General features: G+C 38.3%; 1 protein-coding gene across 3 annotated transcripts in view; it reads right to left on the bottom strand.

Moving 5' to 3' along the window:
• LOC103463472 (arf-GAP with coiled-coil, ANK repeat and PH domain-containing protein 2) overlaps positions 1-27992 on the bottom strand; it is a 51060-nt gene that overhangs the window by 5775 nt on the left and 17293 nt on the right. Inside the window, exons 3-25 of one of the 3 annotated variants that reach the window (XM_008406836.3) lie at positions 27858-27977; positions 27303-27356; positions 25357-25415; positions 23474-23657; positions 18520-18564; positions 18324-18419; positions 13324-13398; positions 11940-11951; positions 9854-9916; positions 6935-7047; positions 6012-6063; positions 5323-5423; positions 5045-5150; positions 4586-4794; positions 3899-3968; positions 3683-3777; positions 2760-2962; positions 2149-2250; positions 1491-1583; positions 969-1195; positions 713-822; positions 524-634; positions 305-366 (exon numbers count right to left, since the gene is read on the bottom strand). In XM_008406836.3, coding sequence (XP_008405058.1) covers positions 305-366; positions 524-634; positions 713-822; positions 969-1195; positions 1491-1583; positions 2149-2250; positions 2760-2962; positions 3683-3777; positions 3899-3968; positions 4586-4794; positions 5045-5150; positions 5323-5423; positions 6012-6063; positions 6935-7047; positions 9854-9916; positions 11940-11951; positions 13324-13398; positions 18324-18419; positions 18520-18564; positions 23474-23657; positions 25357-25415; positions 27303-27356; positions 27858-27977 — 2362 coding nt within the window. The remainder of the gene's footprint in view (positions 1-304; positions 367-523; positions 635-712; positions 823-968; positions 1196-1490; positions 1584-2148; positions 2251-2759; positions 2963-3682; positions 3778-3898; positions 3969-4585; positions 4795-5044; positions 5151-5322; positions 5424-6011; positions 6064-6934; positions 7048-9853; positions 9917-11939; positions 11952-13323; positions 13399-18323; positions 18420-18519; positions 18565-23473; positions 23658-25356; positions 25416-27302; positions 27357-27857; positions 27978-27992) is intronic. The other 2 variants (XM_008406839.3, XM_008406838.3) reach the window with 2 other exon arrangements.

Below are 27992 nucleotides of genomic sequence, written 5' to 3'. Positions count from 1 at the left end.
GTTTCTCCTGTCTTAACACCTGATGAGAAATGGTGCAGAGGCCGGCTCAGCTCCCAGCAGGAGCTCAGCTAACAGAGTTGGGCTAAGCTAACTCTAGCCACAGATCTCCTTTCAGAGTTCCTTCAAGAAAATGTGGCAAAGCTCAGAGACTCTGTTTTCTCGGTTTTGCTGCTTTAACTGAGCCCAACTCTGAAGCCCGAGCTTTTACACCTCTAATCAGACTCATCGTCAAGCTGCAGGCTAATGAACTCCTGCATGCACTTCCTGTACTGCATCTCGGTGGGGCTGTTGGAGTTATATTGACCTGACGGGTTGTAGGGCCCCTCCGCCTCCCGCATCTCCTCGTTCATCTTGGCCAACCGCAATCTGACGAAGAAACGCAACAAGTTGGAAACGTAAATCAGAACAGAAATTACACCTGTGAAAGATTTAGTAACGCTGTGATCTCTTTACAACTCAGTGCAAAAGTATTCATACCTCTAATCATATATAGAAACTCTGAGCAATAAGGAATAAAACTCACAATGTGACAATATCTGCGTTTGCCGCCTCCACTGCTATGCTCAGCGGCGTCTTCTCGTCGATGTCGGCTGCGTTTTGATTTGCTCCTCTTTTCAAGAACAAGCAGACTTGGCTGTAACAGAGAGAAGTTGGTGAGATGCTCTGTTTTTAGAAATGTTGGAGGCAGATGGGCGTGGCTGTGTGTTCGAACCCCGTGTGTCCCAGCATGGTGGCGTGGTGCAGCGGCCCTCGGCCCTGAGCGTCCAGCTGGTTCACATTCACTGCGTTTTGGAGCAGAAACTCACAGGTGACCAGTGAGCCCTGGAGAAGATATCATGATGGGCTTTTTTTTCTAATTGTACTACACATTTGAGTAAGTTTTTTGTTGGATTCATTACATGTCTAACAAATTGATCAATGAATAAATCTATAATAAACCTGACAGGACTAATTAAATTCACACTGACCCCATGCACTGCCATGATGAGTGGCGTCCTCTTCTCCTCTTCGGTGTTGACCCAGTTGACCTCGGCGCCGTGGGCCAGAGCCTCGGCCATGTCCGGCAGGCTGCGGCTGAAGGACGCCCAGTAGAGCTGCAGACCCGGGCTGTACTCCTTCGGCTCGAAGAAAACCACCTCCTTACAGGGCGACGCGGTCGGGAGCGTGGCGGGCACCGGGGGAGCCTCTGCAGCTTCTGGAAATTAGAGGGAAAGATCTGTGTCATATTTATACTCTTACATTTTTTCTCTGCTTCTTTTTAGTCAAACTTTAACGATCCAGGCCAAACAAACTGGTGGCCTGCATGCAAAAATGACTTGTTAAACAATGGTTTCATTTATTAAAGAACAAAAAAACCAAACAAACAAAAAAAAATCACACTTGTGTCGCATTTGCCTGCTGTGAATAAAGCGTTAAATAGAACCTGTTTGGCAGCATGAAGTAGGCAAAAAGATCTCAAAAAGCAACTCGTCAGGGTTGGGGCCTCTCACCTGCATCTGCCAGGCTGTTACTGGACGGAGTGGTGGCCAGCATCTCCCTGCTCCCATCGGCGCTGTTCTGAATGCCGCTGTCCGCACTTTTCACTGTAAAACAACAATCTGACTCACTACATGTGGTTGACATGAAACTGTTGTTGCCAAAGAGCATGAAATAAAAGGAACACCTTCCAGCTGATGAGTCTTGATTTGAGATAATCGATACAAGACTCCGGATGTTCCTGAATGAAAGTTTTTATGAACTTTATTGAGGTTTCTGCAGGCTGATTAGGAAGGCGCACCTAATATTTCTTATTGGCAACAACGAAATGACGGTAAACAAAACAGAACCCTGGATGACAGACTCCATCACCTTAAGATCCCGGTCCCTAAAAACAAAACATAAAAAAGGAAGAAAGAAAAAACCAAAACAATGACACAGATAAAAGTGCAAATACCAGTTTGAGTGAGAGAAATACTGCCCTCCTCCTTTATAAACACAGTAACATGTCATGTTCTGCAAAGCTTACAGGACAGCATGAGTCTGGATGAGAAAGGAAGAGAAGAAAGGATAAAGGGCCGCTACTCCCAAAACTGTAAAATTCAAAACGAACAGCAGGGGGGGGGAGGGGGGGACGGAAAGCAAGCCAAATACTCAGCTTTTATTACTTACTGCTCCTGAGCTTGGAGGAGGTGTCAAAGTAGGAGAAGAGCGAGTCAAGCTCATCAGGACAGAAGAGAGAGTCGCGGCGGGCCTCTTTGCCGCAGGCAGCAGCTACGCAAGGGATGATGGGAAGTGCAGTTAAGGTGGCGGGGTGGGGTTGGAGAGTTTTGAGGTCAGAAATACAAGGCGGTTTAGTCCAGAAGCACAGAACAGCCAGGGGAGGAATGAAGGGAGTAAAAGTAAAAGGAATGAGGAAGGAGAGAAAGAAGAAAGCAAGGTAGGGGAACAGATGGTTAGACTACAGGCTGGGCTAACACTGGAAGAGACAGACTGCAAAAAGCAATGCGAAGCAAAGAGGCTGCAGACATATGCTGCTCACAAAGAACGTACGTTACGCCGATGGGTGGGCTACAAACACCACACAGCTGTCAGTCAACAGTCTGAATGAGAAAACCCCCCACATCTAGATCCAGTAACATTTTACAGCCAGGCAAACCTGAAACGCTCTCAAAGCCTCTAAACGTAGTGAGATCGCAGTCATGGTGACATTAAAATGTTGTTTTGTTTTTATTCTGAAAGTTGGGTTACAGAGCCACATGGTGTTTTTATGAGACACCGACCTGACTGTCCAGATGCGTGAGAGCCCGGCCGAAGTTTTGGAGTGGGCGGAGGGGCTTTAGGGGGTAGGTGGTCCGAGCTGCTGCTCAGCCTCTTCTCCTCTTTGCTCAGAGAAACAACCTTGTTACGAAGCTCCTCGTCTGACGGCCGGCGGACGAAACGTCGATCCACGTATTTGGCTTTGATGTAAGCCTCCACCTCGTGTCTGCCGGCAAATCACACAGACATGTTGGGCTGATTAATGCAGCCAAAGGAGGTCAAGAGCTATGAATACTTTTCCAGGGCATATTATGGTGATCAGTAAAAGAAAAACTAACAGCAAATTAGGGATGCAACTAATTATTTTTAGTTAAGTCATCAATTATTCTGACAATCAGGTAAAATAATGGCCACATTCTGCAGATTTTGAATTTTTTAAATTGACCACTTAAGCTTCTTTATGCACTGCAAAAACACATAACCTTACCAAGTATTTTTGTTCTAGTTTATAGTGCAAATATCTTAGTGCATTTGAAATAAGATAAAACTAACTTAAAAGTAACTTTTCAGCCAGATATAGGAGCTTGTTGCATGTCAGTAATTTATTAATACTGATGAAAAAGTCAGACTGCTTCACTGGTAGATTGTTTCTCTTATAACTAGTACTTTCTTTTTCATCAGTATTAAGAAATCATTGACTTAATATATTATATAGGTATATACTATATCTTGCTGAAGTGTCCCTTGTAAGTCAGCTTGGGTTTATTCAAAGTTACTGAAACTAGACCAAAAATACTTGGTAAGATATTGTCTTTTACCAGTGTACAACATTAAATATACAGTAAAAGATGCAACCCCCCACCCCAAATAATTACATTCCTTTTTTAAATAAGAAAATAAACATTTTATTACCTAAAATGTAATAACAACATTAGCAGTTTCGTACCTGGGGTCTCCCGGCTGTGGTTTTCTGGCTCCTAGTTCTTCTCGTCGAGCTTCATATATCTGGTTGATCACTCCGTTTCCAAGTTCACACATCAACTGGTGAAATTCATAAAAAAAAACAATAATTGCTGAACTTGGCATAAATCAGAATAAGACACGGTTTGCAGCAGAGTCAAGACTTGACATTATATGAATCTCAACAATGAAGCCGGATTACCTTCAGCAGTTCTGGCTCCCATGAGTCTAAAGTTAAAGACCGAACCTTGGAGAAATGAACTCCCAGGCTCCTGTAGGGAAAACAAGTAAACAAAAAGGTCACTTTACATATTTTTGTTACAGCAACACAAGTGAATTGAGCTACAGAAGATATTTGATTCCCTTTCCTGCACTGTGAAGTTACAAAGCAAGATTTCTTTTCTATTCACTCTTTTCATCTTTGTGTAGTGAAGTTTATTCTATGATTATATCCTGTGTGCAAGAGTCAGAAACAAAGATATGCCATTAGATTATTTTCTTATAATGTAGATTGTGGGAACGGACCTCGTCACTTTCATATTAAGCTTTAATTAACATTGCTATGGAAAGTAATTAAATGTTGTGACAACATCCGACACAGATTGAGGGTTTATGTAATCGCAGGTTTACATTTCACAAATCCCAAAGCTTTTCACACCATAACAGGAAATATTTCCCCAAACTTACAAAAGCAAACAAGTTTTAATTATTTTTTTGTTTTCACAGAGCTGAAGTGAACTCTGCATGACCTGCGTTATGCAAGATCTATAAAAGAAAAATAAAATTCACCCAAAATGTTCACTTGGTTTATGAGTTTTGCTGTTTTTTTTAATGTAGATAAACCTGTTGCATTTTGAGAGCATTTATCGGAAAGAGTCTGCGTCTCGACCTGTGGATTCCAGAGCACTGGATGCAGAGAGTGATGCCCAGGTTGATGCTGGCCCAGCGTGGGTCCGGCTGGCCACAGTCACAGCAGCAGGCGTTGCCAGGAATGGCCAGGACCTTCTGCAGAGCGCTCTCTCCTTTCAGCGACCTTTCCTTGGGTTCCCCTCCGGAGTCCAGACTCCCTGTTGACGTGGATGACTTCCTGTCCAGCTTCTGGCACGAGATTGCATGAGGAAACCGGTCAGTGTTCAGAATAGACAGTAAATTAAACTCAAGACTTAAATAAATAAACAGCTGAAAACTATTCCAGAAGTCCACATCTCTCATCTCACACACATTTCTAAAATTAAATCCTATTCAGTTGTGCTGTTAAAAGACTTAACATCTGAATCTTTCTGACATCATTTTTTATACTTTAATAGATGTATGCTCTCATGTGTTTTTTTTTGTTTTTTTTCTTTACCTCGCCGCTGTCTCCCTTGTCGCGGAAGGCGGTGGCGATACTGTTCTGGACGGCTTTGATCCAAGCCTGCCGCAGCTTCTCTGAGTCGGCCTGCATCATGCAGCTCCTTCACAGGGGAACACAAGCATCAAACAGCAGCTGTGAGAAAATCTGTTTGTGTGTCTTAAATGATAGATTTGCTGCTCCTTCAACCCCAAACTCTTCATTTCCACATGCATTTCTGTTATACTTCGGTATTTCTTAAGACTGCTAGAAATGTTCATGTGATTCTGACTTACTTTGTGGGTGAAACTACTTCAAAGCAGAAGCGCCGCTCGATGTCCTCGCAGTGCTTGACTGTACATAGCCTCAGGTCTTCCACCACGACTGTCGGGTTGTCCTGTGGGGCAGCAGAAAAACAAAATAATTAAGTACCCCAAAATGAGCATTAACCCAAAACACACACGTAGTTACGCACCTTGTTTCTTGAAATCGTTTTATAACACACAATTGGTATTTGCAATGTGAACACCATTTAAAACGTTTTAATATTACTCTTATAGACAATGTACTGTCACTTTGCTTTCACAATCCATTTAATTTACATTCGAGGGTAGTAGATTTGATCAAACCATCTAAATCTACATGAGTGACTGGGTTTGAGCGTTGTGTTTCTAATAAAAAAAAACATTACTGCCATTGTATCAAGCGGTATAATTTTGAATTAGTACTAAATAAGAATTCTTAACATTCATAACAAGGGTGAAAAATAGATGTGTTTATTTTCTACTGAATCATAAATACAAATACTTTTCAGAATTATAACCAAAACAGAAACCCATCCTGAAGTGCAGCAGTGCTTTACTCCACACAGCACAGCTGTTTCAAAGATTTGCCGTACAGCAGTAAACTAAAAATACTCACACAAAAAACCCCAAAACAGAAACATTTTTTCTGTGTGGTTGGTGTGGGGAGTCAGTTGACATACCTTAAATTTCTTCTGGTAAACTAGCTGATTGTTTTGGATGGAGAACCAACGTCTGAAAGGAGAGCACATGGTTAAGAGGAAAATCGGTCGCATGCAATGAGCAGAAATGCTGCTAAAATATCTCACAGGGAAGTCCAGAGAAACTGATGACTAAATAGATCACTTTTTTTTATTCTCAAAAACAAGGGACACAAAATGTATTAATGCATTTAGAGTTTAAAAGCAGTAATACATCACCAGACAATTATCAGTTTGTTAAATTAGTTGAGATTTCAAGGAAGAGAAGAATGATAGTTAAGGAATGTGATTTATGGAGTTACTGTAAGTTTTATGGCAAAACTGTGCACAAACCCCGACGAAAAATGCACTTTTTGAACACGTTTCCAAAGCATGTCAGGATTATTTTCTATACTTGAAAGCAAATCCTTTGGAAATATAAGTTTTAGGATTAATAAAGCTGGAAATCATTGCGTTTCTTTACTCAAGATGCTTTGAAGTAGCTTCTTTTAACCATCGCTTTTTTGAAAACTTTAATTTCTGTCTTCAAAGCCCGATAAACATGCTCACTGGGCTGAAGTCACATTGTTTTTGTGGTAATTTTTTAGCTTTATTGCCATCTGAGCAGCAAAGAGCCCTACAATCACTGCTGCAGGATCAGCCTGAATGTAAGAGGGGATGAAGAGATTTCTGTACCAAAAAACGTTAACATGTGCCCTGTTTCTTTTGACCCAGTTAGGACACATTTAATTGAATCTATATGTCATTCTTCATAAAATATTAACAATATATGCTACTTTGAAGCAAAAGAGCAAAAAAACTTGTTATATGTGTTTAGCTACTCAAAAATGTTTCAGTCTTAAAACTAATAAAAGTTATATCTGGTACAGATTACTTCTAAGCCACCAGTTCAACTGTGTCATTACCTGTTCCAAGTCTTGAAAGCGTTACTGGCCCTCTTGAATAGATAACCCTCCATTGCAATGCCATTATCTGCGTCCACATTATACTCCAGTTTCGTGTCGTCATTAGAAAAATCCTGGAAACCACATGAAAAAAAAAGGAAACATGGACATATAAATAAAAAAGTAACGGAACAATAAGTCAGCATGAAACCTTCAATGACGCTTATTTTCTACAGTGGTATAAAACCAATTTGGAGCATTACTGAGAAGAGCTTAGTGGTCTAGCTGCTGCTCAGCCTGACTTGAATGTATATTTAAAAAAAAAAAATCAAGCAAGAGTGAGACAGCATGCCTGACTTACAGCGGCCATTTTAAATTATAACCACTGCATGCAACACATTGAAACAAAGAGTCACGCATTTACCATTTATTTGCCTCAAACAATACATAAAGGGTATCAAGTGAAAAAAAAAAAATACATAAATGTTTATAACCAACCTACTAATAAATTAAACTCACATAAATAAATGGTAAGGCTGAATACTTCAAATCAGGGGTTCAATTCATATGTTCAATAGAAAAAAAATGTTTGAAGGAAAATCGATGCAAAGCAAACAACAGCAATCGACCAAAGACTGGAAACCACCAATTTTCCCTCAACTGTCTATGATTGGAGGTCAGCAGGTCAAATACTTCACACTTTTTTCCCTTCAGTTTAATGTAAATCAAATAAAAGTACAAAACAATTGCATGGATGCATAAATGTGGCTGATCCTGTAATTCCTACATTTCCTGCTGAGTTCCAAACTACTTCCTCTATCAAGGCCGAGCTGCCATAACTGTTTACGTAGCCCTCGACTCCAGAGAATGTCGAGGTTAAGGTTGTATCGTTTGCCAGGTTTATGATTTTATCAGTCAAATCAAATCAGTTTTTATTTTTACTGTCAGAGTACATTAACGTGAAAAATGTTTAATACTATTTAATTTTAAGATGTACTCCGAATGCAGAAAAAGCTATAATGTATTAACAGTCTGATAGGTAGTTTCATTAATGCGTTCTGCCACAACTGGCCTTTGAGGAAATTCATGATCTTGATGTGACTTGAAATGAAAATGAGTTTGACACCCTGGTCAGAATCACATCAGAGACCCAATCCTAAAGCCACTGAAACGGATTTCCTGAACATTATGGCCGCACCAAGAAAATCTCTCCATAAAGGTTATGAACAGAATCAGAGACAAAGGGAAACCTGAGCAAACTCCATCTCTCACAGGAAACGAGACCAACTTATTGCTCCAACACCAGTTATACAGGCTACCAACAGAACCACCCAGAACATTATTTAATTTGCTCTTAAAGTAAGATGTTCGATTGGTCAAAATCAGAGCAGCTCAGATGTTTAAGAAAATCTTAAACCAGTGAGACTATAAAGTTGCTGTTTTCCATATTGCTTGTAGTTTGCATAGTGAAGAGCGAGGCATCAGAGAGTCTCTGTCTGAATATCCTGCATGTCTGCTGTAACTCAGTCTCATGTGTCGTTATGAGACTGCTCTGCGTTAACTACCTGAGGTGCTGCCACACTCTCCTCAGCTTCAGGTGACATTAGGCACCACCCTGTACAACTACACAAGAGTGTGTGATAGTGTGTGTGTCCCTGAAGAGTGAAGAGTATAAATTTACAGCAAGCATCAGCGTCTCCATAAGCAATTACAGCTGGAAGTCTTCAGATCTGTTCCTGTAACAAGCAGGGGGATCATCTTATCCTTTGTCCTTCCAGAAACATCCAATGTTTTAACATTGGAGGTTTAGAAACCAGGGGGTTTCTAAACCTCCTGGGTTAGAAAAGCGGTTTTGTAATCGAAAGTGAGCTTATATATTAAAAATGACATTAGTTTACTGAATTTTAACTTAGAGGAACTAAATGGTTTCTCTATTTGGGGATTTTCTGTCAAGTATTGTTAATATTCTAAAAAAGGTATAAAACTATAATTTCAACAATGCAAGTCCACCTTCCACAAGCCTTGGGCTGAAACCAAAACATCACACAGTCATAAACAAAGCAAACATAAACCTGCAGGAGTTTGTAAACATTTCAGTGCCGATGACTGTGTTTGTCGACTGGAAGTGACCTCAGAAATACAGCAGGTTGTGACAATGGCCACCACTTCCTGCTTAAGATGACAGTTTTGGGACCAGAGAGCCTTGCAAAAATATCCATACCTATTTAACATTTTGTAACATTGAAGCAGAAAACTTTTAGGTGTTTTAATGGGATTTTAATTGTCAAGTACAAGGAAAATGTTGCATGCTAATCTAATCTTTTTTCCCCTCCAAAAATTCTTTGTATTCAGCCCCACCCCCCAAGTCAATACTTTGTAAAAGCACCTTTTGGTACATGTCTGGAGATTGAAACTTTCACTCCTTTCTTTCTGCAAAACGTCTCTAATTCCCACTACATGATACTGCCACTACTGTGTTGAAAACTATTTCATTTTAACTTAAGGGTTAAGATTTGTGTTACCAAAGATTTCCTGTGGCGTTAATAAAGTTTTTGTCTTATTTTGGGAGCTTACTGTAGTGTCACAATATACAGCTACAGATCTAAAAAAGAGATTATACTGAAGCGCTTCAAAGCTGTGGTTTCCTGGTCCTTTCATTTAAAAACCGAATGTGGAAATGGACAACAACCCTCACATCAAACCAGCAATCAAAACTCCCTATAGCAGACTCCGACAACAATACTGACATGCTGTATTATGAGGAGAGCAACACTGATGCATGTGTCGGGCTGTAAAAGTGAGGGAACGGACAAAGATGCAAACATCTACACGAACACTGCAATGCAGTTTCCAGGCATGTGCTGACGAGGGGATGATGGGCTGAGGCAGGTGGGGTTACAACACAGACACCAGATGGAAGTCAATGCATCGACTACGTACAGAGGTCGACCTCCAGGCACAAAAGCTGCGATGGTCTGGTAAAAAGTCAAGCTCTGTCGCCTCCTAAAATTTCACACAAACAGCAAGAGAACCACACAGAGAAAAGAAAGGTTGCATTTCTAAGAAAGGGAGAAGAGGTGGTCCAAACGAGAGAAAAGTTGAAGCAAAAAAAATAAAACCAAACACTACTCGAGTGGACATTGGCAGAGTGACACCGTTACATGCTCAACATGCACTCACCAGATACCACACATAGTGAAAACGGCTGAAAATCTTCATGTTTCTCAGTTTCTCCTTGCTAACTTGTGTGAATTTCCCCGTACGGCTGACAACTGGTCAGCGCCTCAGTCTGTGTGGCATCGCAGTGACTGAAGTCACTTGAAGCCTCGTGGATCATCGTGTCTACAAACCGTCACCTCCCTGCCTCTCCTGACGCTGCGTCTATCCAACTAGAGCAGCTCCTCCTCCTCCTCCAGAGGACTCAGAATTCAAGCAAAAGGTCACCTGTTTGTGTGTGTGTTTGTGTGAGTTGGGGTTGATTTTACAGAGAACTTAGAGAATAAAACATGACCTCACTTTGATAATAGTACGCTCAGCTTCCTCTTCTTAAAGTTTATTATAAAGCGTTTATGTCATAGGAGTTTATTGTCACATAAAAAATGTCTGCAGCTGTTTTAAACTATTGGTCTCTACTTATTTTTCTTTAGATAACACAGAGATAGAACGGTCCAGCAGCACGTGACTGCGTTTCTTAAAGGCACTTTAGCTGTGTCATGGTCTGACATCAGTGTTTCTGCTGAACAATGCACACAGGCACAGAGTTGGCATACTAAACACAACCTCAGGACCCATTTAAACTCACATAAGGATTTCAATAGCAGAATCATGATGCCATCTTTTTATGGTGCACAAAAATAAACTTTCTAGGTTCCTTCTTGCATAATGGGGAAGTAACGTGATAAATGACTGAATGATGATGTGGATGTTTTTTAATAGAAGAAGAAGTTCCTTTAATTGGTCTTATATATTTAACTCAAACTTTCTGGCAAAATATTTCCAAACACAAGCAGACACTTTAGGGTTGAGCTTGCACAAGTTTCCACATATAGTCACATATAATGCAGTTGTGTGTGACTGTTTCTATTATCAGAAGATAAACTGAACATGTCTGTGTGTGCACAAATCCAAAGCCTGGAATATCATTACATCACCAAATCCTGCTTTACATCATTCTCCTTGACATGTCTGCTGTGTTCCTTGATCTTCACTGATTTTGTTTGTTTTCCAGCGTTTTCTAACAAGAATGCCTGGATTCTCTGTTTATTAATGAGAAAACTTAGAAAGGCACTTAATTTATAACTGAACACCAAATTTCTCAGCTTCTTAGTTGTAAAATATGTTGAAACCCATGCATCATATCCACTACATCGCATTTATGTGTTGCTTTGTGCTGGTGAATGACATAAAATCTTGATAAAACATTATGTGGCTTGAGGTATTAAGGGAATGTGACAAAAATCGAGGGAAAATACTTTTATAAGGCATTGTGTATCCAGAATGAAGTGGAGTGAAATAATTTGACACAAAGTAGAGCAAGCAAAAGCGTTAGCTGCTTAGCCTTGTTTTCACAAAATGAGGGACTACGTCAGGAGTAAATAATTTAACTGAATTCTTTGCTTGAACTAATTTGGAAGAAAACATGTGCGGCAACCGAAAATAAATGTTAAGAAAAGCATTTCTTTTAAAGACTGAATAGGAACTGTGAAGGACCAAACCTGCCTGAGGATGAATACACCATGTGAAGTCATGTGATGTTTGAAGTGTCAAAACAGCATTAAGTTATTCAATAAACTCAGCAAACTCATAAACGCATCAACAGCACAAAGCACAGAAGCATGCATGGCAACTTAACTCAAACCTATTATCCACATTGCCAATCAAACGTCTTCATCACTGAAGTCTCTCTAAACAGTGAGACTTTCAGAAATCAATTCTGACCTTCCAGAGACCCAACACTAAACTATGTTCATGCAGATGTTGCATGGAAGTAGAAATGAGGGGGAAAAGGAAAAGAAACACCACTTACCTGCAGAGCAGCCTGGAGAGATTAGAAAAAAGATGAAAGAAGAGCAAAAGCATAAGGAAAGAGAAGACAACATGGTTAGAAGGGTGTAGGTAGGTGCAGCCAGACAGATGGAGGCAAGAATGCTTAAAAATAGCATTCAGTCAAACTTAGGAAGGATAGCTGGAAGTTGGGAGAGATGATGAAGTTAGATGGAGGAGAAGAGGAAGGAGGAATACAGTGTTTCTTCCAGCTGAGTTATCAGACAGTGGAATAAAGAAATCCCATTAAGAGAACAGCTGGGTAAGTAACTATTATCTATTTACTGATGCTGTGTGATGTACAACTAAACCACAGGGCAAATAACTTCCATCACATGCTGGGATATAACAACCAGCTCCCGGCTTCACTATCCTTTAAGGGCATCGTTAAACTCAACAGATGCAGGAGTCCCAGATCAGAAGATGTGCCACTGACCTGCTGCACGCTTTAGGAAAATGAGAAGCAGAGAAACTGAATGGCGAAATAAACAAGTGCTAATCAGATCTGAAAGCATGCTGAAACCAAACCGAGTTTGTTTAGCAACGGATTCCCGTCTGCTATCAATAATGCATGTGTGTGTAGCTGAGATCATCGTCAGGGCTCACCTGACACCTGAGGGCGGACTACTACTGCCATTCCCTCAATTGACAAACACACACTCAATTGAACAAGTTAATACCCAAGTATGGCATTGTTTTCCTTTATTTCTGACTCCCTTTACAAACTTTTATCAGATTCCTGATATAATTAAACAGCCAAATAAAATAGTATTACAGTTACTGAATATACAAAATTCAGCTTTATTGTGACACAGTGAGAAAGTGTTTGAATGTTCTTCAGGGGACACAGCCAACAAGGAAGAAAAATCACTTTTTGGCCTTCATGGAAAACGTTTTACAACACATGGCCATCTTCACTGTGGCACATAGTAGTGGCAGTATCATGCTGTAGGGATATCTTTCTTCAGCTGCTCAGAGTTGATGGATGGAGCTACATTTTAGAGGCTGAAAAGGTCTGAAGCGTAGGTTCACCTTCCAGCAGGACAATGAGCGTAAACACACAGCCAGAGCTGCAAAGGTGGAATGACTTATCACAGCAGACGTGTTGTAATGGCCTAGTCAAAGTCCAGATGTGAATCCAATTAAGAATATTTGGCAAGTTCTTTTTACAAAATGTATGTTCACAGATACTTTCCATCCATTCAATCAGGGCTGAAGAAATTTAGAAAGGAAAAATGGGTAAACAAGTGAGAATGTTCCAGATAAATTACACGCACATGACAAGTGTGTTGGTATGGAAACCATCGGACCATGTTTGATTTAAACCCCCCAAAAATGATGAGGAAACAGCATTCATGTGAATTTACCTTTTGTTGGATGGTGGAGTGTTTCTGCTCCATGTCCCTCTTCTCCTTGGCAGCATCGACCACCAGCTGGTCCAGCTGCAGGAGACAGAACAATATAGTCCAGTTTACCAAACCAACTGGTCAAAAACAGCCAAACGTCTCAGTCAGTCAAAACCAGCTTTAGCTTATGCATAAAGAGCAAAATGATCTCCCAGCACAAAGATAAATAGCAGAGCTCAGAATCTGAGGAATGACAACCATTTATGGTTTGAGTGTGAGGTTTTGACCTCAAATGTGTTGAAAATTCACATTTTCAGCTTTATACCGATCGAGCAATGATCAGACCTAAACAAGGCAAGTTTTCTCTTCTAAACAAACTGAGCTGGCTTGATCATGGGTGAAATGAATGAGAAATTATAAATTTATTTTTTTTTTTTCTTACAGTAAAAACTGCACGCATGGAGGAAAACAAGGGCTCCTTTGAGAACACATCAACTTAAAAAAGCCTTCAATAAAGAACTGGGGTTCATAGGCTGCTGCTGAAAATGTGCCAGTTTGCCTTAAAGCTGTGAAATCTTAACTAGGTTTCTCAAGGGTTTGTTGCTGTGGCATGACCTAAATTATGCCGTCTGCAGCCTCGAACACAAAAGAATCAGTATCTGATTAGAGGTCAGTGTTTGAGGGGCTCCAGGAGGAATGTGACGCGTGATGAAGAAGAAGGTTCAAAGTTTCCTCTGCAAACTAAATATTCAGATACTGAGTAATGTTGGAGTTTTAAAGTAGACTGAAGCATTTGTGGTTAATCACAATTCAAAATCAAAACAGAAATGTTAATAAAAGATTGACTGCCTCTGGAGTCAGAACTTGGAGAAAGGAATGGCTTCACACCCAAGCTCCATGTCAGAAAAACAACAAATGTTGCTCGTTGTGTTGCTAACTATTATCAGCATAATGTACATCTCTCCATTTTATGTTTCAAACATTAGAAGTAACAAACAGGTTTGCATGTAAAGATTCATGGTGCAATGATTCAAAAGCGAAAACAAGCATTTTATTGCTTCAACTTTCATATTTCTTTTATGTTCATAGTCCTGCATGAAATTAAATCTTAACTTAGGGTTGCCTCTATTTAAACATTTATTAAGACGTGAGCAGATTTAATCAGATCCACTTTTTTTTTTTTTGCAAAACTCTATTTAGAACACAACATTTTTAATCATTTAAGAAAGTTGTAGTTAAAAGCAATATCACAGTAAAACACATTTCATTTTTCTCGCCTTTCATGCCGACTATGTGTCCAATTGAACACGCTAAGAGGGAAAGGAAAGTGGTTGTACAAAAATATCTTCTATCAGGAAGTCACTTAAACCTACTTTGTTTATTCATGGGACATATTCTGCCAAATTTCATAAGATTAGACAGACAAAAGGATCTGAACCAAAAGAACTAGGAATAAGGTGTAATGCAAGTCTTGAGACTTTAACTTGTAGTTCGAATTTCTTGTATCTTGCTATATCTATTTATTGGACTACTTATCTTCATCGTTTACGATAATACTGAATGAACAAGATAAATAGATGTATACCTGGTATGCAGGTACAGAATGTAAGTGGGAAATGGCAACTCATGGATACTAAATGGGGTTAAGTCTGAAGGACTGAATTGTTCTGGGGATCATTTAGAAAGGTTTCTTTCTAGGATGAAAATAAAAGAAATGAACAAAAGTCAGCTGTAGCAACTTTTGTATTTTTCACTTTTATTCCCCTCATAGCGTAACATATTTGTGGACATCAATGGATTTTTTTTAAGTAAATGATCACTAAATAAATAAATAAACATCTTAAAACGGCGTCTTCCATAAAGTACACACAGATTTTGCTGCTATCTGACCGTTTTAGAGAAGACAGGACTGCAGCGGGGATTTGTTTTGCTTAGAGCGGAAATGGGTGGACGAGAGTGCAGCATGCTGATAAGATCAGGATGGAAAATGTTTTTCTCTGTTATGCTTTGATAACCAGTTCAGTCAAAACCATTCCGTCTCTCTGCTGCCTTCTATAAAACAGACTCATATTTAACGTAAACCTGTTTTTAACATTATATCTGTCTTTCCAGCTCATGGCTCCCATGACAGAGTTCGGCAGTCGGCAGATGCTTCTTGACTGACTAACCACAGATCTGTGCTGACATGAAAACTACAATGACAAGCTTTATGACTCATGGAAAAGATACAGAAAATCCCCATAACTGAACACAGCCAGTGAATTCGTTCAGTCACAAGTTTGTGTGTCACTGAAAGTTTCAATCAGAAAGATTTGATCTGCAGGGCCAGTTGAGCATGAAGGAAACGTAACAAAACCAGAAGATGAGATACCTTACCAGCAAACCAATCAGTTTCCCTCAACATTTGTCAAAGTTTATTTTACTTTTCTTTTCTTATATTCTCAAATGTTTTTCTTTTAAATTGCTTTACAATGCTTGATACCTGCTGGCAGCTCCTCCACACCTCCCTGCACAGCCTCTCCATCTTCTTCAGCTTCATGACGAGAGATGATAGAAAACACAATCCTCTCGCCGTGGCTTCCCACAGCCCACACTCTGATCTCCCTCTCCTTTCTGCTTTCCTTCAAATTCAGAGCGACAGGCTTGTAATCCACAGCAGGGTTATAGTCCAGTTGTTTGTCAGCTTGAATTCAAAGTCTCTTGCTTTTTGTTTCCTCCCTCTTCAAGGTTTGGGTCTTTTTACAGTCCTTTCCTTAAAGCCCTGAGAGTTTCCTTTTATTCCTTCCAGAAAATAAAATCTGCATTTGAAAGTTTGTTCCTGTCACTGTCCTGACATCAGTGGATGTTCGGGAAGCAAAGGAATGCTCTTCCCTTCAATTAGGTTTTCACTGCTCCATATTTTCAAATGTGGCTCCCAAAGACACCACCGTTCAAAATGTAAAAAAAAAAAAAAAGAAATCCTAGTTATCTAGTTCAAACATCACAAAAACTTTTTCTCCAAGGTCTATCTCACACTGCAGAGGATCCCTGCCTCAAAGCTCTGATTCAATACACTCCATATCTTCCAACTTTGAGCATCATCCTTCAGTTTCTGCGCTGCGTTCGCTCTGCTGACGATCAACCGTGTGAATCTGTGAAAAAACCCTCTTTCCAGCCTCCTGGCAGCTTTCTTCCTCATTCCTGCTAACTGCAGCAGCAGCTCCACTGCGATAATCATCTTAAAGTCACATTTGGACTGAGTTCGGCCCCAGAGGGCTGGCCCTGTTTGCTGGGGGACGCATGCATACACACAAGGCGGAAACACACCACACACACACACTCAGATTCACACAAACACTGATGAGATAGGAAGAGAAACAGTGTGTAGGGGTGGATCCGTTTGGGTTGAAATCTCACAATTTAAAAGTACCTTCTATGTGGTTTGGTTAACAGACTTGTTTGACATCATCACATAAATGTTAATCTGTACATTGTCTAATAAGAATAATGATGTTTTTAACAAAATCACAAGTGACAAGTGAATAATTAAAAAATCTTTAATCAGCTCTTCCTGCTTGACTTCACGTCAATACTGAGTAGAGTTAATCTGTTGACTCTGTTTTTTTTTTTTTTCAATTAACCAATTACTAATCAAATTGCGAAAGGTGCATACTAGGTGATATGGTTTAGCAGAATTTGAAGTAGGTCAGTGAACCCTAGTTAACGATTAATCTTTCTAGATTGTCCAGAGTTCTGGCTCCTCTTTTCTTCAGCTCAACCCACAGATATAAAACAGAAAAACAGCTGAAACACCGACATCCTTTAAATCAAGGCTTGAAATCCCACATGTTCAGCGTTGCTTTTGACCCATAAAAAAATTCAACATGGCGCAACATATAGTGATTGCACATGACAAAATGCAATGTCTGTTACTGGTTTTCACAAGTGTTGCCTGTGTTAATGATGTCTTCTCATGATGCAAAGTAATTCAAACTGCCTTGTTTCCGAAATATGTTGTACAAATAAACTTGATCGAGCGATTGAATTTAAAAAAATCTCACTTATTTTAACCATCTAATGCAGTATTAATGAGGTGCCTTTATGAATATTTATCCTGTTTCATGCCATTCCCTCAAGAATATTTGTTATTAAAATGTCAGTCTTAAGACATGTTGAGGTAAAGTCTCAGGACAGAGAAGCAAACGTGCAATGGTAGAATTCAAGAAGGTATTTCTGATTTAATGACAAGGAACCATCAGGTGGTATGTAAATGGTACCTAGAAGATTGTCTTGGAGTCATTTTTAACTTCCTGACAGATTGCAGAATGCAGTTTGTGGTACCACTTAACACAGGATTAACATGATTTCTAACAGCATGGAAGGTGTGACTGAAGAAAGGATTTTATATTTGACTCAAGGTGAATGTCAATTCCTTAAGTCTCCCTTGCCCCCCGACTTCTTTTGAGTCCGAATGAATGTCTTAGAAGATCAGATCTACACCTGGACAGTTCAATAATGACCAAACTAAGGCTGAAATGGAGATTTGGTGACTCTAATGTACTACAGTTATCCGACAGGGGGTTTTGGAAATGTTTGCCTTCATTAACATCCTGCTTTCTCTGCAGACTGGCAATATAAAAAAATGCAAATTTAAAAAGATGCATCAATTACATTTATCTTAAAATGTTTGCTAGATAATTTCAATAATTCACCAAGACTAAAACAACAATAATTTCTTAACTTAATTAATTTAAATTAAAGTCTTTTTCCCAATTGTTCAGTGAAATTATGCTCAACGTTAAGTTTTTATTTCATACTTCCCTCATGGGAGTTAATAAATGTGTCCAAACTGAAAAAAAGATCCTAACAAATCTAAAAAAAAAACATTCAGCAAGTGACATGGATGATTTTTTTAGCGCATTAAATACAAAAGCTAATTGGTCACCACACATAAAAACAGTAGGATTTGCATCAAAACATGACATTACAGTAGTTGAATAAGTGACATTGTAATCTGGATGTTTGCAGAAAGCTGCTCATACCTGTCCACCCAGCTGCTTCATAAGAGGTTGCAGTTCACTAAAGAGGTCGTAACCTTGATGGAAGAATGTCAGATGGGCATACATGAAGGACAGCATCTACATATTAAAAACAAACAAAAAACAGTAAAAAAAACAGATGTAAAAAACCCCTAGATAATATTCAATTGGCTTTATTGTGATTAGGAGGCAGATTTACCGATTTCAGGATTTCTGATCTTCTCTTAGACTGTAGAACATTTATCTGCAAATAACAAAAGGAAAACAGTGAGTGTCAACAACATAATATCACACAAAAATCCATAAAACGCATTTAAAAAGCACAGTAAGTTATTAAAGAATTAAATAAATGGAAGAAAACATTTTTTAATTTGTTTTAATTTATCTAATAAAATCAACTGACCTGAACTGAAACAGAAAGTAAAGTTGATGTTAAGGCTACAAATACAGAAAGAACCAGCAACCAAAAACAAACTTAAAAATACATACAGACAAAGATGATAATAGAGATCAAGCTAAACAAAAACCTGCCAAAAAATAAAAATAACTAAATAAAATGTATTACACTATTTGCTGCAAGCATTTCCAGTCAGTGCTTTATTTTCTCAGCAGCAGGGGGCGCCCAATGTCACATTTCACACAAACATGGAGTTGAAGTCACTTTTTCTTTACCCAGCTGAACTACAGCCTCATGTGTTGCTCCTTCTGTGTGACTCAATACATTGCAAACATATTGGCATCGCAATATCAGCCTGTGCAATATTGAGCATAACTGAGTAGAATAATTGTTTGCTTGTGTTACGACCTAATGTAGTAATTAGTCAGCTGGAGAAAGTCTCAGGCCAGCAGATAATCACATCGGATACATGCAGCTTTGCCCAAAGTGCTAAAAGTCACAAAGTATTGGAGGCTCAGATGAGAAACAGAAAAACAAGAAACTACACATGTTTTGATAATTATGAAGCAAATCCCTGCAGGAGTTTATTGACTAAACTGGGATAACATCGCACATCATACCACGCCAAACTGATGAAGTAATTCTTAAAAAAAAGGCATATGATGTCCACTGCATGGTAATAATTTCCATCAAGCTAACTGTTCTTTTTTATTATCATTATTATTCTTTTAATTTAAGTAGCATTCAAAGTTTCTCAGAAACTGAATTTTGTGTTCCCATTAAGTATAAGCTTTTATCACAAATAAATTCATTGCTCTCTGGGTGCAACAAATGTATATATTGGTGATTCACTTTTGTATTTGAACAGAGTTGTACTTTAATTTATCCAGATGCATTTCATTGAGACAGAAAGGTCACTCCAGGGTGAAGTGGTGCTTTTAGCTGCTGGAAAAGACAAGAGACGCTCTACACTCTCAGGTTAGCTTGTTTGCACACAGGGAACTGTTTGTGGTCAGGAAAGCATGCTCCCAAATCATCCGTACCTCAGAGAACAGAAGCTTGGATTCGTTTTTGTGGCCGGCGATAATTTCATGGTTATAAGTCAACACTGACCACAGTTGTATTCCTACAAAGATCTTAACTTCCATCCTGGAAAGAGTAATTATTTTGCCACAGTAGCTGAAGCATCACAGCTTTTATGAGCCTCACCCTCCCGTTCCCTTTTGATGGCAGGCAGTTTGTAATTGTGCCTAAAGTAGCATGTCAAAACGACGGCGATTTAGTTAGACTGGTGCAACACGGGGCCGAGACAACAGCCATGGGCAAAAGTTACGGGTAATTACAACTGGTTGCTCAGTTGTGGTAAGTCGCATGATGTTGTGCGGAAGGGAAACAGAATTTTAGAACAATTAGGCCCATATCTGCCTGTTTTCCGCTCAGAGGAGACTAAAAAAAAGTTAATATATAAAAATGTTCTGAAAATAAAAAAAACATGTCTATTTCAGAGTGTCCTATATCATTTTTTTTATTTTGTCTCTATTTTTAGGGTCTGTTAGTTTCAGTAAGGTACTGACACCAAATGCAAATTCTGCAAAAACTGTGTACTTATGCATTTCTAAATAAAAAAGAAGCCCAGATACAGCTGAACACAATCTGTATATAGTGGGAACCATTATTTACATGAACATTTAAATTTGTAGGTTTGCTTTTTCTCATCCAACATTAAATCAAACAAAAACTTTTCACGATTCCACTTGTGATTACCAAAATACATTTTCTTACCAAACAATTTATGTAAGCTTTTGATTTTGAATAAAGTAAAAAAGTAATTAAAGAAAAGAAAAGCTTAGTCTAATTTAATCTCAGACAAAAAAAAGTTCATGTTTCAGCTTCTTGTCTGTTAGAGTTGACACAGCTTTTTGTTTCCTCTGGTTTTGATTTTTATTTAAATGTTAAGAATTGGTGTTTATTTCAGGGATGAAAAGATGAAACTAGTCAGGACATTTTTTGTGAATTTGTAGTTGAATCCAGAGCCCAAAAGTTTAGCATTTTATTTGATTTATTAATTTCAAACAGGTTTTTTGAAAACAAGAAATCAGTAGGACAGAAAAAGAACATGTATATACATAACCAAGAACAAAATAAGTAGCTTAACACTTCTTATTCTGTTTGAAAAGGTGTGAACACTTAATTATTGTTTTATTTATCACGTAGCTTTGCTCCTCACAGTCTGGCTAATGTAACTAAAGCACAACGTCTCATCTATATTTTCTCCTTCCTCCACCAACCAGAATGTCAATTCAAACTACAAAACACATAACCAGGCAAAGACAATCTAGAAGAAATGAAAAAAAAAAATAAAGCTGAAATCTCTTAAGTATTCCAGTAAGCACTGCTTGAGGGTGGAGTTTTAAAATGCTGACAACCCTAACCAAATATAAAGCATTAAAAAGGCCCATTTAAATCAGCTGAGCTAGCAGCTCATTTAAAGATTTCCTGAAAGAAAACTAAAGAGCCTGATAAAAACTAAACTAATTCCACACAGTCAGGCTTTATTTTATAAGGCAGCGATTATGCAGAGCTGAACCAGAACGTTGAAATCTGCTTTTGGGGGAAAATGGAACAAATGTAGCAGTGCATGTTCCTTTGGAGGGAGATTGAATGGAAAGTGCTGGCAGCTGCTTTATCAGAAATCACAAAGAAATTAGAGCTGCTGAGACTCACAGACACAGCTGATGCCATGGACTATAAACAAGTACTTTACAGCAAGAAAAACTTGCAAAAATGCAACACTTCTCCTCACACCTGTCCTGTGATGCGTCTTGGAAATAAAGTGTTAAATTTGATGTATGATAATGTATTTCTTGTGAAACCTAACAGGTATTTAACATTAAACACTTCAGTTGTTTTCTTGCGAGCTTCCCCTTTTTCATTTCCTTTTCAGCTTATTTTTGATGAACGGGTTGATGAAGAAAGGAGTCATTTTGTCTTTTCCTTACCGTTACCCAACACGATGCTGGGAGAAATGGGAGATGATATAACAGCCAGCGGATCTTTTTATAGCCATCACTCCAAGCGCAGAGTTGAATGAAAATTAAATCACATCAACATAATTGAGCAGAGGGACATCCTCCATTCAGATGGGAGTATTTGAGAAGATATCAGCAGCAGGTACTGGTTTAATTAGCCATCTATCTTGGAGGAGGTATAAAGATGTAGTTCACAATTGATTTTTTAAGTTGTTTCATGAGATATAGTTGCTTATTTTACTACTACTGTACATAGACTTGCAAAAGTATTCATACTTCGTCACATTTTGAGATTTGTGACACCAACAAAAAGTTCAAAAATTTTGATAAATGATACATTGTTTCAATACATTTTACTTGTAAATCTGGAAAGTATGGCATCTCTTTGTATTCAGCCTGCTTGAGTCATTACTTTGAAATATCTTTGGCTGTAATGATAGCTCCAAGTGTCATCAGTGTTGTACATAAAGAGACACACTAGAGACAAGGTACTTTGTATTGCCTTGTTGCTGAAAATGTGCTATATAATAAAATTACCATTACAAAAAAATCTGCACGTTGTTATGTGAAATGAGTCAAATCACCCATAAATATCAACATCCAAGTCTTACCATAGATTGCAAAAATATTTATGTTTGGACTTTGACTGGGCCATTTTAACACATGAATATGCTTTGGTTGAAAACAGTTCAGTTGTGTCGGGGTTTGTGTTTCTAGGTAACCAAGGTATCAATGTAAACAGGTCTGTATTGCCCTGAATTTAGCTTCATCCAGTCAACACTGACCAGACTTTCTTCCCCTGTGCAACACAAATCCACACAGCATTATGCTGCCACCAACAAGTTTTAGAATAGGGTAGCATTGTTCATTCCTTATTGTTTACTCTGTTTGACCATTCTGATAATTTCATTGTGTGTTTCTAAAAGTTGAATGTTTGTTTGTCTGTTTTAAACATGAAAGATATTCTATAAATAAAGTCTGGTTGATTGATATGCATTGCTAGTTTTCCACCACAACAAGCGATCGACCAGAGTCAGTTTTCTGCTAACAACTGTTGTCTTCTTGGCAGTTTTGCTTAAAAGCAAAACATCTGGATCTAAACAGATTAAATCACACAAAGATGCACTCTATTTACTAATAATTCAACTTGTGATGGCAACTGGCTGCACTAAATTTTATTCAGGGGAATGAGAGAAAAGGACCTGAGCACAAATGCATACCAGATGTTTCACATTTCTACTTGTGAAAGTAAAAATAAAAAATAAAACATGCTTCCACTTCACAAGTAGGCCTTCCAGCACATTAAATCCCTTGAATATATTAGTACATTTATTTAAGAATATGCTGATTTTTGCAAGGCACTGTAGGCTGACAGCCCTGAAGTATCACACATCTGTAAGTTAAGATAAAGACGGTACTATGACAGCACAGCTCATTTTTTAAGCTGCACATCAGCAAAATGTTACTCTATTTAAAGCCTTGTTAAAAAAATGCTTGTGCACCATTTGGCAAAGCACAATGTTCTGCTAAATAGTGCTACAAGATTTGAACTAAAATTTCTGTTGCAACATGATGTAGAAATATCAAACTGATCCCAAACTGATCAAAACTGATCAAACTGATCAGTTTTGATCAGTTTGATCAAACTGATCAAACTGATCAGTTTGATCAGTTTGAACAAACTGATCCCTGTTATTCTGTGTTTAAATCCCACAGAGTCAGCATACCTGTAAGACGTAGTCGAGGACAATGTGTCGGAAGCATTTGCGTGTGGCGGTCAGGATGTTGGTGGCCTCCTCTACTTCGTGCTGCTTGTTGCGAGGAGCCTGAGCGTTCTTGATAAGCGCATTCTCCTTTTCTTCACTCACTTTGTCAAACTGTTTCTTGGCTTCTTTAAACTTTCGCAGGTCACTGCAAAGAAGGACAATGGAAAATTGAAGCTTTTCCAACAAGTTTATTTTAAAGCTCAAGAGCAAAAATCAAAGTATGGGATGCTGAGAGCAAAAGTCTAAAAAACAAAGCAGTTAAAAATGACTTTTGTGGCAGATGTTTATGCAGATTTAGGAAGCAAAACCAAGAATTCAAGCAGATATATTTACACATAAAACAAAGACACTCTTAAGGTCATATTAGAAAAGAGGAAATGATGGTAGTGACACAATTATATGGTAATTTAGCTTTAATTCGTACAATAGTCACTGAGCTGTTATAATTCAGCCTGTGCAGACAGTTGTTAAAATTAACATTTAATTCTAAAAGTAATCTCAATAAAACTTCATCTCCTATTAGTTTCAATTAAGCAACATATTTTGTTCTCTTGATATATTTTTGAAACACATTAGGCTTTTAAAACTATTACTTCTAACCTAATATAAGTAATATATTTACCATTCACAAAAATGCTTATAAAAGCGTTTAGCTGCGATAAAAGCTTAAAACTCATACTTAAGACTCTGAATTTCAGGTTGCCAAATTATGCCTCTGTAGACTATTAAATCAAAGAATAATTAAATAATTATATTTTTAGAGAATACGTGGATAATGCCTCATAAGGCAGTAATTTATGGCGCTTCTCATTATCTTCAGGTGACTTGTTGAAGTAAGGAATGTTCACCTTTCAGCAAGGTCATACAAAAACAAACTCATTAAGGTCCAAGGTAATTCTGGAAATCTCTGGAGGTCAACTCTTGCTTTACATATTTTCCATTGCTATTATCAAAGCTCTCAGAAAAAGTACTCAGCCTTTTCACTTTGAGGTTTTTGGGAGTAATAACAAATAAGAACAACGTCTAGCTTCCCCTTAGAAGTATTGGAGCTGATAACGTGGGTGTTCAGTCTTGGCGTGCCTGAAGCTAAAACTGTTAATCCTGCTAATGAATTAATCCCGAGCTGTGACTGCTTCCTGTAATTATGCCAACAGTCTGAATTTTCAAGCTGAGGTTTAAAACACACAGATATGATGAAGCAAGTTGGAAGAAGTAGTCATTCACCTTGACCCTTTCCACATTTAGTATACCAGCAGCAACCACAAATATATTACAACAGGGGTTTTATTTGATATTTTACAAATTTTACAAATAAGAATCTGAAAAGTATCTCCAGCATTTGTATTCTGTCCCCATTATTCAGTAGCATGTATCTAGTATGTAGTGTAATAAACTATGATGATGAAGAAGACCTAAAGGTCCAGTCCCATCTCAGCTTTAGACAGTTTGCAAAAATCTCAGAAATCTCGGTCTCTAGAAAATGTTTTAGCTCAAGAGGGATGAATAAAAATGAATCATACTTTTCAGATTTCTCTTCATAAAAAGAAGTTTTGACAGTTCCTTATACTATGCAATCAAACACTACTTTGTCTTGGTCTTCATAAAATCCTAATGTGGCTTTCCCATGAGAAAAATGAAAGAAACTGCAAGGAGGAATTAATACTTCTGTTAGGCACCATTAAAAAAAACATTTGACTGTAAATCGAAACTGTGAAAAAAAAATTTCTGTTCTTCTTTCTGTTTATTCCTCCCAACATTTAATTTCTTTAATGTTGACTACTTATGTTCACGTCAAATATCTAGAGTATCTCCTGCTTTTGCTCTTTTCTTTCATTGACACTCACTCTTTCACAAACGTTTGCAGCTGAGTCTTGATTGATCTCTGCGCCTGATCGAACAATATCTGTGAAGAAAAGAAAAAAAATGAGTTTTGCTCATTTACCCACATTTGTTGACAAACTATGAATAAACATTTTAAACACTTAACATGGCATGTATTTATCCACAACAGCCACAGAAACACCAATAGGTTTCCTTTTTCAAACCAGTCAGCATTCACCATCTCAGTTTTGGAGGGATTTTGTTAACATCTACAGGCTGTAATTAGGAAACAAAATTTACACAAACACAGCGACTCTGTAAACTCCCCTCATAAAGAGATAAACACGAGGAATGACGCAATCTGTTTATTCTTGTTGGTGAGTCATACTCTCATTAACCTGCACGCTTCCTTGAAAAATGAGATCCCCAGCACAAAATAAGAACCTACAAGCACTTTAAGTAGAGCCTGAAGACAATATGAGCAGTGTGCCTGAGAGAGGCAATCACTGACTAACAGATTGAGCTCTGTGTTTGAGCAGATCATGTGCTGAAAGGTCGCTGAGTGGCAAAAACCAATCAGGCAGTCAGCTGATATGGCAACAGTCGCCTCAGATGAGTAACAGTCGCAGGCTCGCAAAATGACTCTTGGAGGCTTTTAGGGGATCAGACTGGAGTCATTATGGACTTCGAATTCTGCATTTTATTATTTAAAATAAAAAGCCTGAGCAAGTTGTTACAATTTATATCAGCTGCCACAACTGGATTAGTGGCAGCTAGCATCTATATCCAACATAGAATCAATCTTTTTTTAGCACCTGTAACAGAGAAGTTTGCTCATCACATTTTTCTTCCTTTGCAATAAATCATACTTGAATTCAAGGATGTTCTCGATCTAAATCTGGATCGTCAAAGAAAAGTGGTAAACTTAACAACGAGAACCACAGCTGGGAAAATCTAGTTGTCACCAATAAATTGGTTTGGTTAAATTAGGAAAATGGTCTGTACTTTCTGTAGGTTCAAGATTTTATCACTTATCCTGGAGATGCTCTGAGAAATTGGCTGGTGACTGAAATCAGAACGTCTTAAACTTGACCATATAGTTTGACTTAAGCTGTGAGATTGACAGCTAACAGAGAAAAGACTTGAGAAGGAGAACCAATAGAGGAACAGTCACTGTATAAGAATAGCCTCTGCCTCTAGCAGCTAGAGTCTAGTTCATCCTGCGCCTCTTCTCTGTGGTTAAATTAGCATTAATAAAGTTCTTTTTTAAATGCAACTACAATCCCAACCAGACACTAACAAGTCAGGAGTCTAAGGATGAGACTAAATCAAAGCCGTCACTTAATGAAATCTGTCAAGGCAGGTGCCTAAACAGTTCAAGAACCTGGGAATGGCTGCTATGTATTAGCAGATATCCCACATTTGAAAGTGAGACGTATTGCAGCAATATGACACTAAATCTGCAAGAGCAACAGAAACTCACATCTAAAATCTTAAATGCTTCTTCTAAAGTGTTGAATTGTCCTGAAGGATGATAACCGCATCATAAAAAATTGACCATGACCATGCTGACTCCACTGATGCATAATTTATTCTAACAGTTAAATTCCTGTGCTCCACAACATGCACTCTACCCAAATAGCTTCCAGCTAACCACTTTTTTATGGCGGACAGTGTTAGCTACTTTGACATGTTTTCAGCAGCGCTAAGCTTCGGGGTTGTTAACTCAGACATTAAATCTTAGCACCAGGTTTATTAAAAACTGATCCCAAGACAAAGTATTTTTTTTAAAGACACTGGAGATATTTTCTGTCCAGGGATTTGCTGCCGAGTTTCCCAGCAGTGAATAGAAACTGGGAGTTAAACAGCTGTGGTGAACTATCTGCCCATCTGGGTTTGTCATCAGCCAACAGCTGAAGAAAAAAGAAAAACTAAATGGAATTCATCCGGTTTTCACAGAACAGCGTACCGTGTGATAGTTGATCATCTCCTGCAGACTCTCGGCAAACTTTGTGAGGCTGGACTGTGAAAGAGAGAAAGAAAAAACGGAAAATGAAAACAGGCAAAAACAGAAGACAAAGCAAATCAGCAAAGGTTGGACAAACACAATTTATCATATACGAACTAAAGGAAACCAGTAATCTTTAGATGAAAAAGAAACAGTCTAAACACTATTTTTTTATTCAAGTTAAGGTCTATGATGTATGAGTGTATGCAGAATTTGAATTTCACATTTCAGAGTGAAGTTGTGACACAACTACACACAAAGGCAAAGAGAAAGAAATTCACAAGAGAAAACAAAACATCTGGTCTCCACAACAAGAAGTGGACACAGGCTTTTATGAGCCATGTTATAGCATAGTTTATCTCATCCAAAACATTTAATGGAGGGAAAAAAATTTGTTAAATAAAAACAAAAAGAGTAACCAGGACGAGGGAAACAAAAAAAAAAATCTAACAAAAATACCCTTGAAGCTGGGAACTTTCTTTGATCTCGTTCGGGTTGGATTATTTTATTGTTTACCTCAATGACTTCATCTTTGGCAGACTGCTGGGCAAGCTCCCGGATCCCGTTGACAAATTGCTTGTTGGCTGCGTTGTAGGCTTTTCCAGCATCTATCATCCCAATACACAACTTCACCAGCTGGGGAAACAAAGG

Source organism: Poecilia reticulata, chromosome 4 (assembly GCF_904066995.2).
Source record: "Poecilia reticulata chromosome 4, P_reticulata-male-v2, whole genome shotgun sequence".
Taxonomy (NCBI): Eukaryota; Metazoa; Chordata; class Actinopteri; order Cyprinodontiformes; family Poeciliidae; genus Poecilia; species Poecilia reticulata.
Note: the sequence above shows the minus strand (reverse complement) of the source record. Positions and strands in the feature narration are given on the sequence as shown.